Raw genomic sequence first — 20,753 nt, forward strand, 5'->3', positions numbered from 1 at the left:
CAGCATCTTTGCACTGCCATTGAAGAGGGTCGGGCAAATATTCCACAGGAAATATCAACAACTTGTTCAACTCTTTGTAATTGAGATGTTTTGCACAGCATGAGTCAAGTGCATTTTTGTAGACCTAGATATATTAAATGCTAATAAATGTTTTTATTTCAAGATAAAACTGCCGATTTTAGAGTGTCCAGCTGTGCAATAATCATGCTGTTTAATTCAGCATCTTGATATACCACACCCTGATTATCTTGGCAAAGAAGAAGTGCTCACTAACACAAATTCAACAAATGTGTGACCTAAATCTGAGAGAAATAAGACTTTTGTCTGACAGAAAAAGTCTTACATCTCAAGAGCTAAAATAATCATAGGACGTTTGAGTGACAACACATTTTATTAATCTTGGTATCACTTTTCTGCTACAATTAGGGCCCAAGATAACATAATAAAACTAAACATGACTTTTAGTTGACCCAAGCTTAAGGTCAGGGTTAATGAGGGATTTCAAACAGATGCAATTGTGGTCAGGTTTGACGTTTTTTCTAATGAGTGTTATCCTCTACTTTTGCTCTGTTGTTAAGTTTGTGTTAATTACATGCATTTACTAACAGATGCGAAATAAGAGATTTAAAAGCTAAATGAGATTAGTTTAATGTTTTCACTCTTATTTTTAAAGGTCTTCACTTTCACTTTATGCACACAGCGTGAAGCCCCTTTGTTGATTGCAGAGTTTGATCCCATCCATACCGCACAGACAAGTGGTTTGCTTCATTGAAATTAAGCTAATTATATTCCACGCCTGTACACTTGCAGCAACTGTAAGCTATACTTTCACCAGCCATTATCTCTCCAAGGTTTTGTGACTGTGAAACACCCTCTCTAAATTAAAGGTCGGAAAAGTGCCAAAACCTGACATTATGAGCTGGGGAGCTGTTTTTGGGAGTAAAAAGCTGCCTAGTTTTTTCCGTCTGTCAGTCTGCCCCGGTTTGACATCAACTGAGAGCTTATCATAAGCTTCAGCTTGTGGAAATCTGTCTTTGCAGAGAGCAGGAGAGCTGAGGTGAGCTCCTCCAGACAATTTAAGCTTTCTGCTCTGTGATGAAATGCAGCAATAAACTGTAAATGTCAGCAATCACCGGGGGGATAAGAAAAAAAGACTTGTACTGTATGTGCAGTCAAACAGAAGTGCGCACACACACTTTGTCAAACAAGTTCTCAAAACAGACAGCTGGAATGTATTTTCAGCCTTTTCAAACCACAAAGACATCAAGATTTTTGATTCATGTGCTTAATGAAAAAGTATCTATTTGTATTTAAGTTGGTCTGAAATGATCTGTGGCAAGTGCCATGTACATAGCCCCCCATCATGTACTATTTATGGTGATTAACAGTGTATTCAGAAAGTATTAAGACTTTTTTTGGAAACTCCAAATATGCTTGTGTATTTCGCTAGGGAGAGTTGTTTGTCTCTCTTATCGCACATCTCTGGGGCGAGTCACCTCTCCCATCAAGTCCTGATTTGACAAGGCCAAAAAAAGTTTAAATATTACAGAAAACAAATCACTGAAGGGAGCCCACTGTGCTCTTGGGAACCTCTTTTAAAGTCCACCCCAGACATATGCCTCTACACAATCCTGTCTCTGAGCTCTACACAATCCTGTCTCTGAGCTCTACAGGCAGTTTCTTCAATCTCATGGTTTGGTTTTTGCACTGATATGCATGTTCAGCTGTTAGTCCTTTTTGTATACAGATGTATGCCTTTCCAAGTCATGCTTAACCAATTTAAATTATGAATAATAATGAGAGTCACCTGAGGTAATAGCATAGCAAAAAGAAAGTCCTGTTTTTTTATTTGATGAGGGACAAAAAGTGGTCGGAACTGGTCTGAATACTTTCTAAATGCAGTTTATACTGCCCAATACATTATGCAAAGATATGAGCAGCAAAATGTAAAAGTCTCCCATAATAGGGAGTTTGAGATGACAGATATTAGACAGATATTAGACGGATACAAGTATATACAGTATACAAGTTTACTAATGTATTTGTTACAAAAATATTTTGCATAAAGAGTAGAAAATCATATTAAAAGCAGTTTTTGCGTTAGGATTTGAACACAGCATGCATACTGTATGTACTTCCCCCAGTGTTTATGGGCATACTAGCTCTGGTTTACTCACACGTATAATGATGGCTGTTGCCATGGTTCTGTTGCTTTATTAAGCAACATCTTAAGCATACACAGTGCTATAGCTAGGAGTTGGTTTTGGTGTTTAGACAATGGATAGAGCTTTTTTTAGGCCTCTGTGATTCACTGTGCTGTCGCCACTGTGATGACTGTTCTTTGATTCTCTGCTGTGGACCCACAGGGTTTGAACATGTGCTGAAAGCTGACTAAACACATCTTTCAGCACATCACTAAACATAGAAATATCTGGTGTCTCAGTGGCAGGCAGGAACAAACAGCGGTGAGAGAAGCATTGAGATCCTTTACTTAAGTTAAAAAAGCGGTATAAAATAAATACTAATTTAGTTAGTGTTGATGAATCAGTGTGAAGAGTTTTTACTGTGTTGCTGGTTCAGGAGCTTGTAAGGTTTGGTTAATTGGTCCCCATCTTACAGTTCTTAGAAAGTCAGCAGCAGAAGCGGAGGTGTTTTTTTTCCACTCTTTCTCACTCCTTGTCAAAACTTGGCACCCACATTTCCCACAATGCAACTCAACCACAGACAATCTGCAAAACACATCCAAACACTGAGATGTAGGTGTGTTATAAAAACCTATGAACCGGGCTGAGCTTGAAGCCAATTTCCGTAGTAGCCAAAGCGTGGAATTACAACTTCCAGTTCAACTTCCATGACTTTTTCCCTTACCATCTACCATACTATTTCTCCATACACTGTAAAAGAGACATCTGTCAAACTGCAGATCATTTTTGGACTAAAATCAACTCTAGTACAAACACTCCTATAGTCCTCATTTAAACCATAAGGTCTTAAAAGCTGTAAGATGCGTTAGAAACCCAATCTAGAGATTTGTCTTTTATGTTAGCGAGTGGATCAGCTGTGTTGCAGGATAAAAGAAAACTGTTTTGTGTTTGCTTTATAGGCACAATGGACGCAAGTTTCTCCTAATGTGAGTGTTTTGGGCCGTTGTAGCGTGTTTGCACGGGTCGGCTACTGTAGTACTTAGTTCTCTTTATACATCCCTGGTGTGTGTTTATCTAATAGTTTCAAACAGCTGACATCAGGAACAGGCTACAGAGGTCAGATAGCTTCTTTCTTACTCCATATACCCAGATTATTTTCAATATAAAACTTGTCGTTCCCCAATGAGACTGACTCAAGTGACATTACTTCTATCTATCAAACTTTGCATAGCTTTTTGAGACTTCACAATATGTTTCAAAACAGTTCTTAGACCTCTGAGGGTTAAACAACTTTTTTTCACATCTGCAGTACAAGTCCCTCAAACCAGTCAACACCCACAACTAGGACCAAATTAACAGCTAAAATGAGGAGTAATGAAGGAACGTATGACGTAAATTCATTTAATTCAAGAACAAATATTTGCTTTTCTTGTGTACTTTTTGGATAGAGAACACACTGTGCTCTTTGGGGATTGTTCCATTCATTTTTTTTAGATGCAAAGTGATGCTCGGGGCACTCCTGAAATACCATAAAATATGGGTATGTGTTGGTGAATGAAACCACAAAGTGCAGAGATGTCGTGCAGCTTCACGTAAGCGGAGAATCGTTCCATTCTTCTGTGCCCTGTGGCAGTTTGGGTTCATGAAAGACCAGAAGAAAAGCCCTGAAATATCATTCATTCAATGCTACCAGATAATCGATCTGTAGAAATAGAATTGTAATTCTATGCTAAAACACAATGAACCTCTAATTTGTCTGAGTTCTGATTGGAGCTTAGATTGCTATATATAAGTTTATGATAGCTCCGGGCCTTTTTCTGCACAAAAATACAGATCACTTAAGATTTCTGCTGAAGTGGCTTCAGTTTTGAAGATTAAATTATGACTTTTTGGGCTTAGCATTTGAAGTCATGCCCGCACAGGCCTTTATTCTGTAGGTTATAGTAAGTTCAGTCGTAGATAGCAGAGGAAGGGCGCTTTTCGACTCCTGTGGTTGATATCAGGGGGCGTTGGGACATTTTTAACTCCCTGGCCTATCTGTTGTGGTGAAGGGTGTGTTCATCTGTGGCGAGGATCGGCGCTAAATGTCTAATTATGAATGATCCCACATTCTCCACTTTCCCAGGGTACAGTAACAGTAACTTAATGTGACACATGCTCTGTAATCAGTGATGTCAAACATCACGAGGCACCGTCTCACAGATGGAACTATCGGGGACCCTGCGGTGCAGAATACTCGTCCCCCCTGTTATCAAAGCTTTCATTTTGTCCGTTTCACACGAGACAGGCCATGAAGCGGTTTTTCTGTGGTACTGACTAAATACCCCTCTTTGAATACCAGCGACAGGATGCTCTGAAATACGATGTTAACACAAATAAATCTTAATTAGGCCTAGTGAAAGTAAGATTTATTGACTTTGATACAATCTTATTGGTTTTCTGGCTTTTTGTGCTGCTAAAAAAATGTTCACCATATGGATAATGTTTATTTGTATGATTGGGTGTGGGACAACGAAGCAATTACACTGCCAGATTGCAGTTTCCGCCCCAAGATTTAGATTTTGCAGCAGGTCTGTTTGTTTCTGTTCCCAGAAATCCAAATGGTCCATAGATGAAAGGTGCTGGACCTGGAAACGAGACACAAGCTGCCTGGTTAAAAAAAAAACAGGTGGAGGACCAGAACTACACCCCTTTGGGCCGAGTACTTAGCTCTCCACCTGAAAATCACTGATTAAAACAGGCGTAAACAAACAAGGCTGCCAAAAAGCCTTCAACTTTCCCAAAATGAACTCTCATTCTTCATCCAAAGTTGAATCATTAGTCATACACAGCACAGATCATTAAGCTTATGCCACTTAAGGTGTTTAGGAATATCATTTTATGGGTGACCTCAGGTTGGAAAATAAAAAGTACATTTTAATCACGCAAGGGACCATACTTAAACCATTCATCATCATTATACATATTACAAGGGACTGCTAAATTCAAATATGAAAGAAAAAAACACTTATTCTCTACAATAAACAGATAAGAAATCTTAATAAGAATAAAGTAAAAATACTTTTCTGACCACCCCTATCCCTTATAACTTTTGTACAGTCTCTAAACACATTACTCATGTCTGTTCTAATATAATTTACCTAGGGAAACGTTATCTGTAAATCCTATTTTCGCTGTGCTAATATTTATTCTAAAAGTGACAGTTATGCACACAATTAACACATATCATATCTTCCTCAAAAAGCCTTCAACTTTCCCAAAATGAACTCTCATTCTTCATCCAAAGTTGAATCATTAGTCATACACAGCACAGATCATTAAGCTTATGCCACTTAAGGTGTTTAGGAATATCTTTTTATGGGTGACCTCAGGTTGGAAAACAAAACGTACATTTTAATCACCTAAGAGACCGTACTTAAATCATTCATCATCATTATACATATTACAAGGGATTGCTAAATTCAAATATGATTATTCAATAAACTGACAAGAAATCTTAAGGAAAAATAAAACCTATTTCTGACCACTCCTACCCTTTATAACTTAAACACATTACTCATGTCTGTTATAATATAATTTGCCTATTAAGGAATCAAACCTGTAAATCCTATGTTTGCTCTACTGATATTTATTCTAAAAGTGACAGTTATCTCAATCTCAATCTTTATTTATTCATATAGCACATTTAAAACAACCTCAGTTGACCAAAGTGCTGTACAGGGAATACATACAATATAAAATAACACAATGGGGGTAAAATAATAAAACAATAATTCAAAACATGATGAAAAGCACAACAACTAGAAACATATAAAAAAACACATACAAATGTAAAAATGTTATGTTCAACTAGTATTAAAAGCCAGTTATGCACACAATTAAAACACATCATATCTTACTCAAAATACCCAGTCAGAAAAAACAGTTTTGAGCCCTGAAAGAGAGGAAGAGTGAACAATATTTTGCCTGTAGACATGGTGACACCCCTCTATAGCACACAGTCTGATGCATATAACCCACGCCTTGCTGCAGGGCAGGGTGGGTGTCTGTGGTCTCCCTCTCTGCCTCTGTGTCTCCACTGGGCCACCCTACACATTTCTCCCTGGGGCACCCTTCCAAACCCCAAGGTAGCAAACCATGAAAATGAGAGCGTTGCCCTGAGTTAAAAAAAGACATGTTTTGATCATCCTCTTCAGCTATTTATTCCCATACTTCTTCTTCTATATCTATAGAATTATATTTGATGGTGAAAGTGGGAATTAAAGTTCAATCGTTTAGGTTTTCTGCTACCTTACCATTATTGCTACCAAATTAAGATTCCCCTTGTCTCATGGCAACCACTAAGGGACTGAAAAATGCGTCATCTGGGACATGATACAGTAATTTGTGGCTTCGACTATAAATATGATACAAAGAGAAGCATTGTGAATTCATCTTTCCCGTATGCTTTATTTTGTGATACCTTCTGAAACTGTCATAATCTTGAGCCAATCAGATATATATTGATATATTGTTAGGATATATGTGGGGTAAAGATGTTAAGATATATATTATCTTGTTTGCTAAAAGTAATTATCTTTCTTCACTGTGACATTAAAGGAGACACGTCATGGCCATTTCCACTGATCATAATTCCATTGTTGAGGTCTACTAGAATAGATTTATATTGTGCATTTTTCCAAACTCACATTGGTTTCTCATACAGCATCTCTGTAAACTACGTGTATTCACTGAATTTCACTCTCTGCCTTTAACGGCTCGTTGTAGCTCCAAAAGCTCCAGCCCCCACCCTCCCTGTGAGCACAGTGTGCTCTGATTGGTCGGGACGTTGTGAATCGCGCTGAGCTCCGTGGAGGTGTTGTTTCCTTGTTTAGGATACATAGCGAAACACAGCCAAACTCATCCTGAGCACACACAAACTCACATCCGAAGTAAAAACAATAAGTGTGGCTTGATATTGAGTAAGAAAAAGGTTGATAAACGCTGTGAGAATGGGTCTGCCTGCAGCCAGGGAGGAGAAATCAGCTGAGCTGCCTGCTCCCTGCACACAGATGTGTGTGTGAGGAAGTCCGTGGATTGGTCAATTTGGACCAATCAGCGGGGGCTTAACGTAACGGCTCCGCGGACGTAACGTAACGGCTCCACGGATTGGTCCATTTCGTTCCGGGTACGGCTTGACATCATGCCATCCCGGAAGAATCAAATGGACAATGACGTATCTCCAACGAGGCGTTTTGGGGAGGTATTTTCTGTGTTAGAGTTTTACTCGCTACAGGGTGTACTTTGAGGGTTTGTGACTCTGCACACCGTTTACATGCATAAAAACCTTCATAACACACAAGGGGACGGGTAATAACCGGAAAAGCATGACACCTCTCCTTTAAGGTCAATTAGACCCCCCATTTCCCTTTTAGACGTCGTATGAGTACATTATTATAAAACTCCAATTAGAGAAATCCAAAAATAATAATTCGGGGCTTGAAGGGCTAGTGCCCCTTTAAATAACTACCAGCACAAATCACAGATATAATGTAGAGGTTATACAAATCTATTTGGATGTAGCCAGGTTTTACAGCTGCAGTCCTTTAAAGACTCAACAGAATTAATGCATTATTTTCCGGTTACAGGTCATCAGATAAAAATCCTATTTATAAGCGTCTTTCATAAATGTAGGAAAAGTCACAAACTACCAAGCTGAAAAAACAATATAAAACATGTTTGTTTGAGTTTTCTTTTGTGAGTTGTTAGAGTATCCATTTTCCATAGGCCAAATGGACGAAGAAAAAACCCTCTGCATCTCATAAATGTCTTTCCTCCCAGTCCATATAAAACACAGCTATGTTAATATGTAAACAATAACATCCTACAGTCCAGACAGACGACATTTTATCTTAATTTTGGAAGAGCACAAGAAGAAAATGTTCTTATTTTCCTTCTGTGGTGAAATGGGTATTTATAATGGGAGACCAATGTCTGGATACCCACCATCCTTTCCTCCATAACTGTTCATTTTTGCAGCCAATCCATTTCTCCTCATGTGCAAAATGTCCATCTGGACCTCTGCAGTGACCCGGCCCACTCAGGCACTGAACCCAGAATCAGTTAAATGCACTTTAAAGGTTTTCTAATCTTAATTTAGATTTAAGACTTGTACTTGTGCCCTTGTATTTTTACCTTTTAGTGGCTTTTGGCTGTAATATCAAAGATGAGCCAAACGTTTGTTTTAAGCCACAGCATAACCACACGTGTTCCCAACAACATTAATGCCCCCTAAGGTTGACCATGAGAGGGAAAGAGAGGACACGATCCTTTTGGGTCCTCTCAGTGGTCACTGGTCATCGGGCACGGCCCAAAGAGCAGCCAGTCACAGAGCAGCAGCCCCTCACAGTCACACCGTGAGTGAGAGACTGCTTCACATCTCTAACCAGAAGTTTGGGTGTTCCTCTGCACTGATACTTTTCAGTTTATCCAGCAGTGCTTACAATGGGATTTAAATTAAATGCACAGATAATCGAAATTACAAGGCGGCGATATGGAAGGGAGGACATGGTAATTCTTCACGCAGCCACATAAAAGAGGAAAGGCTAGGTTTGTGGTTTTCTTGGATTTTCTGGGATCAGAGTTTATTTATATGAGTCAGAGCAGGTTACACTTATACACTCCAAGTGAGAATGTTCAAGTCAAAGCTTAAATCAAGTGTATCCTTTTAAACCTTAGTTAAACGCTTAAAGAGTTTCAACACACCCTATGAAACATTAAATGAGCACAAATCTCAGACACTCAGTCAGAACAATAAAAAAAGTCCCACAAAAACCTCATTAGGAGAGGAAAACTGAAGAAAACTTGGCAAAAGCATCACTCAGAGATAATCCCTTCCCTGCACTGTAATTAGTCACACACACATGGCCAAAAACATACACCAAAAACTTGCAATCAGTCAAGCTAAATGCACAAGTTACTGTTGCAGCTCCTTTAGGCGTCTCCCCTTACTCCTGTCCCAAAATGCTGAGCTATGGTTAGCCTTAATGACTAAATGACAACAAAAATAGACAAATACATCTTGAATGGCATACAACTTAATAATATGTGTTTAAGTTTATATAAAAGATTTCCATACTGTACTTGTGGACACACTGGAGTTAGTGTGTTATTATTTGGACATAGGGATGATGTTGGTCAAAATTGATTTAATGTTCCATACACACAGACATGTCATTAGGGTCGCCTGTAAAATTAAGGGAAAAGACCCAAAACCCTACACTTCCTTAACCTATTTGCTTTTCATTTTTAAGCCTATAATTGTGATTTAATTTTTTTGCTCATAAATGTATATCAATGCAGGGAACAGAATAAAAACACGTGCTTCCTCTTTTCTGTTGACCTTCTATTTCCAGCTTTATGCAGACAAATATACACAGTCAGTGGAAACTGTGATGGCGGGGAATGCATATATACAGCCTTAGAGGATGGTCCAATTCCCTCTGGTCATCAGGTTGACCACGGGTGGTTTCCATGTTAAACACCACTGTCTGATCAGTGAATATATGTCCCTGAGTGTCCTCCACTTCAGAGCTATTGCTGTCTACAATGTCTCTAGGAAATGGCTCAGACATGCCGCCCTAAAAAAGTGCATTGCTTGCTCTTTTGCGTTCTGAAACCAGTTATTTACACAATGTATTTTCTTTTTTCTAATCATGGAAAGTGTCTGGTCCAACGTCCATGAATTGAATCCTTGTACACAAAGTTTGTCTAGATGACACAGTGTAATTTACAAAAATAATCAGGTAGGAAGCAGACACTTATCCAACTTGAAATGAATGTGATTCTCCAGAGAGCAGAAATGCACTTAATTGCACACGCAGACAATAAATTGCTGTATCTGAGTTCTTAAGATGATGTGAAGTCAGTGCAGTTTGTATGCATCAGGTCACCATGGAGGTTACAGACAAACTGTGGCTCTGCGAGGTCTCTCTGACAAACCTTACACTTCTGCCCCTTGTCTAGTCTGAATGTTCTTTTTGAGGCCTGCATCTGCACGGAAGCGAGAGAAAAAGCAACAGGGTTAGGAAAAAGGGCAACAAGAATAAACACAATTATGGAGCAAAAAATATGTGAAATAGTCATTAACTTACCCATATGACCTTGTGCCGCATGAGCTCTGCTTGGCCCAAAGCCTTTTGCACCATCGACATCCGCCTCTGGTGGAAAGTCTCTCTGAGGGATCCCACTAAGAACTGAGAGACCAGTTGAACAGACCAGGAGTCAGGCAGCAGCTGGATGATCTGCTCTGCTGCAAAGACCAGAGGGTTGTGGTTCAGCAGATCCACGGCAGCGCTGGTGAGGTCTTCTGAGCTCAGGTAGATTTGGAGCAGGGTGAGCAGCAGGGTCTGTCTGAGCTGGGGGTCCCGGCAGCAGAAGGCCTCTGCAGCCTGGAAGTCTCCTTTCTGGTGAACAAGCACCTTCAGAGCCTGGGAGTGTTCACCAGCCCTGCCCAGGAGAATGGCTTCCTCCATGTGCAAGTTTGCTGACTTAACTCTCTCTGCAACGAGAATAATGCAATATAATTTAGTAGCAATTCATTATTTTATGAGATTAAGTTTCCATTATGAGTTTATTTACTCATACGGCACCCAACACACCATATACAGTGGAGACGTCATAGCATTTGGATTCCCATAACAGCTGCTGCAACTTCCCTCTGGTCTTCCTCAAATCTGCTTCCTCTTCCTCCTGTAGCATCTCAGTAACATATGCCAGGGCCAGACGGTTGTGATGTCTACTCTCCTGGGGGCAGATTACACCAATTATGTCTCAGTGTATTTAATAAAGGAGTCAGGGATATTGAATTAGCTGGCTGCTGCTGTACACACCTCACTGTTTAAATCGTAGATTAAAAACTCAAGGTACAAAAGCATCGCCAGCGGGTATTTCTCCAAGAGAGCAAGGATGTCTTGTGTCTCAAATCGGTCATCTGGTGGACGCTTGATGAAGATCTGCACCCCTATCTTTTTCAGATAAAGAAAGGCTGTTATAAGAAATTTCATTAGCAGTCATTGTTGTATAAGCAAATCAATGTGGTTAATGGATGGCATCTTGCTGTGTGTTTAAAGCTGTAACACATAGTTGTATTGCATAGCAACTCTGCCCTCTGCTGTTAAGTTGAAAGCATGAAAAAGGCACCTCCTGGTTTTTTCGAAGAGTCCAGTCTGAAAATGTCCACACAACATCTTTGTCCTGCAGTTGACTGAGAGTCCGAACTATGTGTCCGTATACATCTGAGCAAGAGGGGTCTTTGTGGAAGCCATCTGCAATTTTCACCCAAGTCTGGAAGCAAAAAACAGGCAAAACATGTTAATTAATGCCAATACATTGTCAATATATTGTCAATACATTGTCAATACATTGTCAATACATTGAATACGTTTATGGGGAAACAATACCTTAATTGCATCAATTAGATTTCCATGGCTTTGATAGAGGGAACCTAATGCAAATAATCTGTATATAAAAAGAGATCAAACAGCAAATGGTCCATAAATTAGACACAATGTCTGTCTGCCTGTTTTATTCAAAAATAATTGGTAATTTAACAAAAAAATCACATCATCTACTCAACAAATGATCATGTTTTACCTGTTGTGCTGCTCCAATACAGGAACACAGTGGTCCAGCCTGCACTCATTGGCTAATGCCACAAGCTGCTGCAGGTTTTCAGAGTCTCCCAGTTCTACGTACAGCCTCAGGAGGGCGCAGTCCACCTCCTTACTGCACCTCAGGCCTAGCTCAGTCCCCTTTACTGCTCTGAGAAAATCTCCCAGGAAGGCCAGGTAATGATGAAATGTGCTGCTGTCTCCCTGCCAGAGCACCTGGAGATCTCTGCCCTTGTTCGCCTGATCGAGCTGGGATTGAAAGTCTTCGCTGAGACACGACTGCATGTCGGGGTAGAGGTGGATGATTTCTCTGGGGTCAAGCTCACCTGTACTGTTCAAGAAGGTAATGAGTATTGCTTTTTGTTGGATCTCATTTGGCAGAAAAGAGCCAGTATTCACAAAATCCACTTATTACTGCACAGTGTGTTCTGATTTATTGAGCGTGCATGCTTTGAATTTCGAGTGTCGTGTAAGGGTTTTTATTCTCACATGAATAGATCTTTGGCCTCGGAAAAACCCTCCTGGTAAAAATGAACAAACCCAGCCAGGCAAGTGATGGCCTTCAGCAGCTCCTGCCAGGAAAAAAAGAATGGTAACATAAAACTAGGCACATATTGCATGACATATTTAAATATTGCCGTAATCATTGAGGAGAAAAACTGTCTTTAAATAATGAGGGCAATCTGTTGCAATTAGTAAATGAAAAAAATCACAAAACCACGCCAATAATAAGGACTGACTCATCACTTTGTTAATTCCAACATCCTCCCCTCTAACCTGTTACCTGGCACACACTGCACTAAATCTTAGACACCATCAGGTGCATTCATCCAGCTGGGATACACCTACAGTATCAGCAGGCAACAATGTAGTCTGTCTACACCTTTGGATCCTAGTGTAATCCGTTCTTCAGTGATGTGTAGGAATCTATACAATTGTAGCAGCACTGAAAGTATGCAGAAAAAGTCGAGATATCATTTAAATTGTTTCTTAGGCAAGTGTTTTGCAGTCAAATAGATATTCCCCTAATAGAAATAACCTATATATTCTATGTTTGGACATTATAAAAGGTGACTAAGCTCTTAAAGTTAGCTTTTAGCAACATTTGTTAATCCAAGCCTTTTTAATCTAGTACAGCACACTCAAAATGTAAATGTTCATCCAGACTGAAATACTTCTAGTAATGCTGGATCGACTGCCATTTAATTCAGACATTCATGTTCCCAAGAGGAAAAATCCAACCAGTTCCAAGTTTTTACTTATCCTTGGAGGTATTTCAACATCTTGTACATGGATCGGCACACAATTTACACAGTAGTGTATAGAGACAGTTATGGTTCCCTGACCAGTTATGCTTGTGAATTTGGTGATCCCATGTCAATTTTTAGAGCAACTATAAATTTGATGTTTGTAGTTTTGGGAAAAATATTTCAACTGGATTGATCAAATATTCCCTTTGTTGTTCCCTTCTGTTTCTCTGTGTTTGCGGGCTTTTGTGTTCCATGTGCTCCTCTGTTTTCTCTGTGTGTTATTGTCTGTGTTCCTTGCCGAACTCTCCAGGCTCCCTGATTGCAAAGCTGATTCACTCATCACCTCTCCAGTAATTCAACCCCTCCTTTTCACACATTCAGTGCCAGATTGTTGTTATTGTGGTAGCTAATCCCAGGCTCATTTTCCAATTGAATATTCTCAGTTAGTTCCCTCATGTATAACACTTGAATAAATGTATTTTGGTCTCCTGTGCTTCAGGATACCAGCCTTCCTTTCTGCTTAATCCTGATACTGCCCCTCGCAACCTAAGTTCACCAACGGCCAAGCCATCTCCTTTTTGGTTTAAGTCATCTCATCTCCTCTTAAAGGTCCCCTATTATACTGTTTTTCATCAATATATTAGATATAGGTCTCAGATATATACAAAACATGTCTGTGAAGTGTTTGGCTCGAAATACCAAACAGATCGTGCATTGTAGCATCCCATAAACCCCTCTGTTTCAAAAGTGCTGATTCTCTGTCTGTTACTTTAGATGAAAATAAGGAGCCACTCCCCACGCCCCTCTGAGAGATATTTGGTTAAAAAGAACACAATGGTGCTCTAGGAGGAGATTCAGCTGATAAGGGGGGGAGGTTACCTTGGTTGGTGATTGGCTAATGGTTACACAAGCCAAAAAATCGTTATGACATCATAAAGTGGCCAAAATCTGATTAGCTCATTTTCAGACAGGTTTTTATATAAATGGATCAGGACAAAAAGTAAGGGGGTCTTTTTTCCTGAAACTGTCAGAATCTCTTTACACAGAGGGGACACATGTTTATGTATAAAAGATGTGAAAAAGTGGATTTTGCATAATAGGTGACCTTTAAGTGCATTACACTAAATCTAAGAAACGCCATCTGCTTTTGTATGCTCTTGGGTCCTCTATAGAGAGCTAAACCAATACAAAATAAAGGACAGAAGAAAGGAGAAACACTATAAATGTGTCTTTGTCATTTCGTTTTCATATGAAACTGTGTTCTGTAAGAGAGAGCATTCGTAGCAGGGACACATTTGCATTCTGCTATGTGTCTATAAATTGAAGTTCACCTTGTATGAGTCAAGTGGACAATGCCCTTGAACTCCATCCAGCAGCAGTAAGGCCTCCTCGATCCTTTCATGCCTAACAAGTGCCTGGATCTGCTCTTCGATTGGCACCAGGCGCAGGCTGAAAATCTCTCTCTCTGTGAACACTAGAACACCATCTGAGGGGAGATTTGTTTTGGGGTTTCAGAGACACTCAGCGAGTAGGAAAAGTAGGTGCAAGGATGATTGACTGATTCAGTGCAAACTGAGACAGACACGGCGACATCTTCAAAAACAAAGCCACAATTTGACAGCTTCTCAGTTTGCAATATGCCAGGATTTGGTGTTGAACTGATGTTGTCTGGTTTACCTGATGTGGAAAGTAGTCCCTTTGCTCCAGTGAGACTCACAGTCTGTTTTCGCTGCTGGTCCACCATGCTGTAGACCGACAGCACTTGGGGCTGTAGGGTCAGGATGTAGGGGAAACACACTCCGGCTGCCAACACCTCCTGAGGCCACTGCAGGGGGGGGCGCTGGCATATCCCCGTCTTCATCACAAACATGCCTGAGGGATTAGTACGGAGTAATGAGAACTTGGCAGAATAAATATCCCCTGGCTAGATGGAAATATGGGAGAGTGATATGAGATGATTAACTGTATTGCTGTCCAGGAAAGGGAGCATGTAATGTCAGAGAGAGCCTGCAGAACAACATGTACCACAAACATTTGGCTTACCCAAAGATTCAGGCCCGTTCAGGAGGAATTCCCCTCGTCCCACTGAGGTAACAAAGACACATTGCCTGCTGTGATTGTGAGGAAAAAGCTCCTGGCTGCTCCCAGTCCGGATATCACAGAGAAGGTACCTGTCGCTGGTAGCTACACACACACTGGTGCCATCCATTGCCAAGGCCCTAGGGTCGTAGAGCAGTGGGACTTCCTTTACGACGTCCCACCTGTCCACTCCCACCACGTGGATCCGGATCAGCTTCCTGCGGCTGGAGGAAGTCACCATCTCCACACATTGTGCCTGGGCTGAGGGCATTGAGTCGCATACCTCAAACAAAGACACATGCTGGATCTTCTTCAGGCCAGGAACGGGCTCTAAGGAGAACATGTTGAGGGCAGTAATGCTCCGGTCCCACAGGACCAGCAGATGGTTGTAAAGTGGGACTACCCTCAGTTGGGTTACTTGGTTGCTTGAGCCCAGTTTTCTTGCCCTACCTTCTCTAGTTTTGCTCTGGCCAGATCCCAGGTCTGTGCTACTTGAAAGGATGAGATGCTGGACTGTTGCATCTTTGGTGCCTATATACACATGTGGGTCACAGCACGCAATGCACTGGATGCTGGATTTGTCCTTTTCTTTTGGAGCTGATTGCTTTTCAAAAACGTGTGTTTGTGTAAATGCTCTAAAAGCCATTGCAAGTATTTAAGGGTGATAATAAAAAATGTATGTGCCTATATTAAAGATTTAGATCTTCTGTCAAATATATCAAATAAGACGTCCCTACCTCTCTGCTGTTCCCCCTTCCTCTTTGATTCCTCCACAAGTGTGTGAAGTGTAAAGTAGTCTCGCCTCCCCATGTGACTAAATCCTGACAGGAAATCTATGTCAGCATTTTTACGCTGCTCATCCTGCCCTGTGAGGACACTTACGCAACTCTTTCAACGGCTTTACCAAGAAAACCAACTTTTACAAGTGTCTAAACTATGCTGAGGAAGACACATATTTTGATGTGTCCACAGTTACGGTCACTTGTATTTTTGTCTTGTGCATGGAACAAAGTGGCGTCTTTGGTTAGTAGATAATGTACATGCAGAAGAGCAAGTGATCAGCTGATCATACCATATATGGTCGATCTCGGTTTGTTGACAACATGAATGAGCTGGGTGTGATGAGGTCAAGAGGCAACAAAAACACGCTTGAGGTTTGTTTTCAGCAATGATTGTCTGAATAGTGATGGTTGTAAAAAGACGTGGTTTCAAACCTACCATCACAGCTATATTTGTAACGTTGAACTTTGTGCCCATCCTTAACCTAGAGACTCCTCCTCTGGATGGTGTCTTTGAAGCAGAATAAGAAATATTAGAATAAGCAACAGCAGGCCTAGAATGATATCCACAGGAAGGTCTTTATTGGAACAACCAATAAGCATAAATCATGCATAATGTTATGTTTCTGCAGTGTGAATACATTTATCCAGGTAAACATATCACAGTAAGTAAACAGCAGCAACCTGTGTAATCAAAATCAGACCTGTGGAAAAGCAAAGCATATTTTGGGGGTGCTACTAACAATTATTTTTCATCATGAATCAAACTTGTGATTATGTTGTTGATCGTTGGATAAATCAACAAATTATTATTTTGTACATTCAATGTAAGATAATACTAATTAAAATGAGCCTCAAAGTCCAAAGGGACATCTTCAAAACCTTTTTTTTTTTTAAAATCCGATCCACATGCCAAAATCCAAAAGATATTCAGTTTACTGTCATACGAGACAAAAAAAAGTATAAAATCCTAACTCCTAAGAATCTATAACAAACAAATGTTTGAGATTTCTTTGAGAGTTTTAATTTGAACAAACAAAGAGAACATTCATCAACCGTGGAGCAATGGCAGCCTAACATTAAAGAAATATGTCTATCCTTATGGAGACAGCCAAGTTTTTGTGTGTGGGCAACGTGAGAGAACTAATGGTAATTTATGACCCAAATAAGCACCTGACATTTAGAGTTTGTTTATAGACCAGGCATGCAAAGGAGAACAGGAGCTCTTGTTGGTTTACGGATAAAGCTGTGACCTTTTCATGGAAAGGTCACTTCTCCCTGCCGCAGTCGGTGCACAAGATGTTGTCTCGCTGGGTGAGGAAGCCGCGGCCCACCAGCGACACGGAGCACTGAACGCAGGAGAAACACTCGCTGTGCCACTGGCGCTCCTCGAAAGAGATATACTTGGCTCCTGCCAGACCTGCACACATCAAGCAAAGATACATGAATGATATAATGTGCAGGTTAATGCAAGATCTTCATCTTACTAACCTGACAAGTCCTACACAAATGCATGTAAAGGCCGTGATTATGAGTAAGGAAAACTGCATGTCAGAGTGCATGAAAATATGAGCACAGCAATGACTCACTGGTGATGGGCTTGGTGCAGCCCACACACTTCTTTGCATAGAGGTTGCTGAAGCATTCGAGGCAGTAGGGGTAGTTCTCCCTGGAGGTGAAGCGCTGACCGGGCAGCTGCTTCTTGCAGCTGATGCACAGGAAACACTCACGGTGCCAGGGTTTGTCTTGGTAGGTCACTCCACCTGTTGTTATGGCCTGAAGGTAACACAAATCCATGGGTGAGAGTGACACTATGCACCTTTTTTACACTGCTCCTAGTACTAGGATGGATTAAATGCAGAGGTCAAATGTCACTGTGTGCATGTATTAAAGACCATTAAAGAGGGTTTCATCCTCCAAATACTCGATCTATATCGATGTGAGTGTTAGATTAAAACAACAGTCAGGGGGATTGACTGCAGCGGTCAATTACAATTAGATGTAACCTTACCTTCTTACAAGCACAGCACTGGTAGGCAAACTGCTTCTCGAAGCAGGGCACACAGAAGTAGCCGTTATCTTTTGGGATGAAGGACTTGGTTCCTATTGGCTGCTGGCAGCGGTGGCACAGGAAGCAGGTCTCATGCCAGCTGTTCCCCTTGTATTCCATTTTACGGGCTCCTGGCACAGGGGAGCAGAGCAGCTTAGTCAGCATATGGTACCTCTATGACACAAACACAGAGTGGCCCAAAAATAGCCCTGCATCATGGGTAGGAAGTAGACAATCTTAATTATCTTGGATACAATTGTTGGGGAGGAAAAAATGGCATGACTGTCTAGGGTTTTAACTGTTTATATTTAGATATTAATTAGTTGTAGGCAATTTCTTTCTGCACTTATTTCCACACATATACAAGCCAACATTTGTTAGAAAGTCCTTAAAGCACTCAGTCATTTTTGAAATGTCAACATCTGAATCTCCATTACAACTGGGCAAACTCCATCGACTGAGGAAGATTGTGTGATAAACTGTTTCCACGGTCAAGAATAAACTTTCAATCCCAACTTTTAGATCTTTTTCCTTTTTTAAAAGACTAGACTGAGTGTTTTCTACTGTATTCCTGTGCTGCCTTTTGCACCTTTACCCATTTACACACATGCTCTGAATCAGCCTCGTTAGTTTTCCAGCCAATCAGCTACCTGCCTGCTCTCCTGCCTAATTACCTCATTGCCCTCACCTGAGCTTCACTCTTTAAATCAATATCGGTCTCTTACTAACCTTAATTCACTCACACGTGTACACGTACATCCCAACATTAGATAAATTGTCCAAATGATGTTTAAATGAACTGAGATAGCTACAATAACCACTGAGTACTGACAAACGGTTTAGCAAACTAATCAGCACACAGTGCAGTCAATCATGCTGTAATTAAAGGAATAGCTTGACATTTAGAGACTTATGCTTCAATGCTTTTTTGCCCCCTTCAGTGTATAACAAAACGACAACTTAATTTATCATCATCAACCCTATTGATCGCCATCATTATACCTGGCATGACGGTTTTCTTGCAGCTGGTGCACTTGGAAGAATAATCGTTGGCGTAGCATTCAGTGCAGAGCAACAAATCATCCTTAGCTGCAAAGGCCTTTTCCACCAGAGAGCGGCTGCACTTCGCACATTTGAAACACTTCTCATGCCAGTGGCGATCCTTGTAGGACATGTCCTGTTGTTGATATTTAACACATTATTTATTTTACTTGTGGAAACTCTGTAAGATAGGATATTCATTAGGACGTTCTTGTAGAAATAATGAGTTTGTGTTTTTTCACGGGTCAAAATGTGATTTAAACACATTCAAATGTTAATCACACTTAGATGATATTATAAATAAATAGCATACGTTATTATTTTAGACATTACTGACATCAAAGCCAACCCCCTCCTTACCTTGCAGTCACAGCCAATAGCCAAAGAGCAACCCTCACAGCAGTTAGCAAACAGGTTCTCATAGCACTTAGTGCAGTACTGCGTGTCCTCTTTCATTATGTACTTCTTCCCCAGCAGGGAGTCCTTGCAGTAATGGCAGTCGAAACGCTCCATGATGGACATTGTTGTTTGGTTTTCTTAGCTGTAGGTCAAAGAGAGCAGGAGGAAGAAAAATTGGACAATGAAGAAATGTATGAAAGATTGAAAGTGCCCTCTAATAGTCCAAGCAATCTCCCCCTCTCATCAAGCAAGTAAAGAGGCCAAGCAATTGTTCGCTTCTTTCAAAAGAATCTGAGCAGTGCTGTGTTAAAGTAGTCTCTACCTCGGCTGATATGTGGCGAGGTTGGACTGCAGAGAGCGAACAATCCAGGCACAGCGATGGGGCAGGGAGGCAAAGGGGTGAGGCAGGATTAGGGGTATCCACTAAGGGGGGGGATCTTCTATAAATACTAACCCTCTTATTAGCGGTAATCTCTGGGGAGAATGGACATGCTCCACTACATCATTCTGCACCTTTTAAGGGAGCTGATGGTGCACAGAGCGCTACGCCCGATTCAATCATTGTTGTTCATTCAGGGAATGTGTAAAAAACAATGTGTAATGCAGGTTTAGGACTAAAAGATGACACTCTACAATTAAATGAATATCAGTGCCCAACTGTTTTATCAATGTCCCATAAATAAACACAATATTTGTACTTTTCACACACTAATATCACTTTGTATATTAATGCCAATGTTCGGCAATTTGGATGCTGACGTGTTGGACGCACTTAAGGCCTTTGTCAGTGGCAGCTACAGAACAAGCAGTTGCAGATGGCTTATGATAGGTGCCAGCAGCTTGGTGTCTGCCAGGTACTGAACTATTGCTATTGAGAGAGCATTGGCAGCACTTCAAGAGGTAAGCTGCGGGCTGTGGATGTCCAATTCATCTGTAGTAAAATAATGGAGGAGGAACAGACATTAAAGTTTGATGGTGACCATCCTGCCGAAAACAATGGACTTGTCATTTCATTAAAAATACATATTTAGTGTGTTGTTCTGTATCAAAAGATGATACACACAATACAAATCACAAGGTTAAAAATATTCAGTTTTTTGCTTGTAGCTGGCTTTGGTTGCATGGTGTTCAACAGTGAGTGTCGAGAGCAAAAGAGGAAGAACTAATTGGCCGAAATGCAATCTCAGAACCCAACCAGCTATCACTTGAAGACAGAAATGTTGCTTTTTATCTACCTGGCTTCTTTGGAACAATCTGATTATAGACTTTTTCTTTCAACTCCAACTTGTCTCAATTTGCTAATTTAACTCAAAACATTGACCAGCAGATGGAAGAGGATATCTGGACCGGATATCCGCTGG

The 20,753-nt window shown here is 40.7% G+C and overlaps 2 protein-coding genes across 3 annotated transcripts; both read right to left on the minus strand.

Annotated features, from left to right (window-relative positions):
• Positions 1 to 7,634: 7,634 nt before the first annotated feature.
• si:ch211-266g18.9 (transforming growth factor-beta receptor-associated protein 1) lies at positions 7,635 to 15,886 on the minus strand. 2 transcript variants are annotated; one of them, XM_034123353.1, is made up of 11 exons: positions 15,088 to 15,886; positions 14,722 to 14,916; positions 14,376 to 14,509; positions 12,284 to 12,366; positions 11,778 to 12,125; positions 11,585 to 11,642; positions 11,325 to 11,468; positions 11,015 to 11,149; positions 10,784 to 10,928; positions 10,277 to 10,683; positions 7,635 to 10,175 (listed from the first exon to the last, which is right to left on the minus strand). In XM_034123353.1, the coding sequence occupies exons 1-11, from the start codon at positions 15,767 to 15,769 to the stop codon at positions 10,032 to 10,034; spliced, it is 2,475 nt and encodes an 824-aa protein (XP_033979244.1). In that variant the 5' UTR covers positions 15,770 to 15,886; the 3' UTR covers positions 7,635 to 10,031. The 2 variants fall into 2 exon arrangements, with proteins under 2 accessions (XP_033979244.1, XP_033978432.1); XM_034122541.1 differs by having other exon boundaries at positions 14,376 to 14,530.
• Positions 15,887 to 16,474: 588 nt separating this feature from the next.
• On the minus strand, positions 16,475 to 19,788 carry fhl5 (four and a half LIM domains 5). The gene is made up of 6 exons (XM_034123246.1): positions 19,715 to 19,788; positions 19,354 to 19,534; positions 18,955 to 19,129; positions 17,914 to 18,083; positions 17,492 to 17,678; positions 16,475 to 17,322 (listed from the first exon to the last, which is right to left on the minus strand). The coding sequence occupies exons 2-6, from the start codon at positions 19,513 to 19,515 to the stop codon at positions 17,171 to 17,173; spliced, it is 846 nt and encodes a 281-aa protein (XP_033979137.1). The 5' UTR covers positions 19,516 to 19,534; positions 19,715 to 19,788; the 3' UTR covers positions 16,475 to 17,170.
• Positions 19,789 to 20,753: the final 965 nt, after the last annotated feature.

The sequence above is a fragment of the Trematomus bernacchii genome, unplaced genomic scaffold (genome assembly GCF_902827165.1).
Source record: "Trematomus bernacchii unplaced genomic scaffold, fTreBer1.1, whole genome shotgun sequence".
Taxonomy (NCBI): Eukaryota; Metazoa; Chordata; class Actinopteri; order Perciformes; family Nototheniidae; genus Trematomus; species Trematomus bernacchii.

Excerpts from the sequence above, each read along its gene's own strand:
- si:ch211-266g18.9 (XM_034122541.1), bottom strand. The coding sequence starts at position 15,769 with ATGGCTTTTAGAGCATTTACACAAACACACGTTTTTGAAAAGCAATCA. Across the intron at positions 12,126-12,283 it reads GAGGCCAAAGATCTATTCAT|TACAGGTGAGCTTGACCCCA; the intron begins GTGAGAATAAAA and ends CTTCTTGAACAG. Across the intron at positions 11,643-11,777 it reads GTATTGGAGCAGCACAACAG|ATTATTTGCATTAGGTTCCC; the intron begins GTAAAACATGAT and ends TTTTATATACAG.
- fhl5 (XM_034123246.1), bottom strand. The coding sequence starts at position 19,515 with ATGTCCATCATGGAGCGTTTCGACTGCCATTACTGCAAGGACTCCCTG. Across the intron at positions 19,130-19,353 it reads CTATTGGCTGTGACTGCAAG|GACATGTCCTACAAGGATCG; the intron begins GTAAGGAGGGGG and ends TATCAACAACAG. Across the intron at positions 18,084-18,954 it reads CAAGAAAACCGTCATGCCAG|GAGCCCGTAAAATGGAATAC; the intron begins GTATAATGATGG and ends CCCCTGTGCCAG.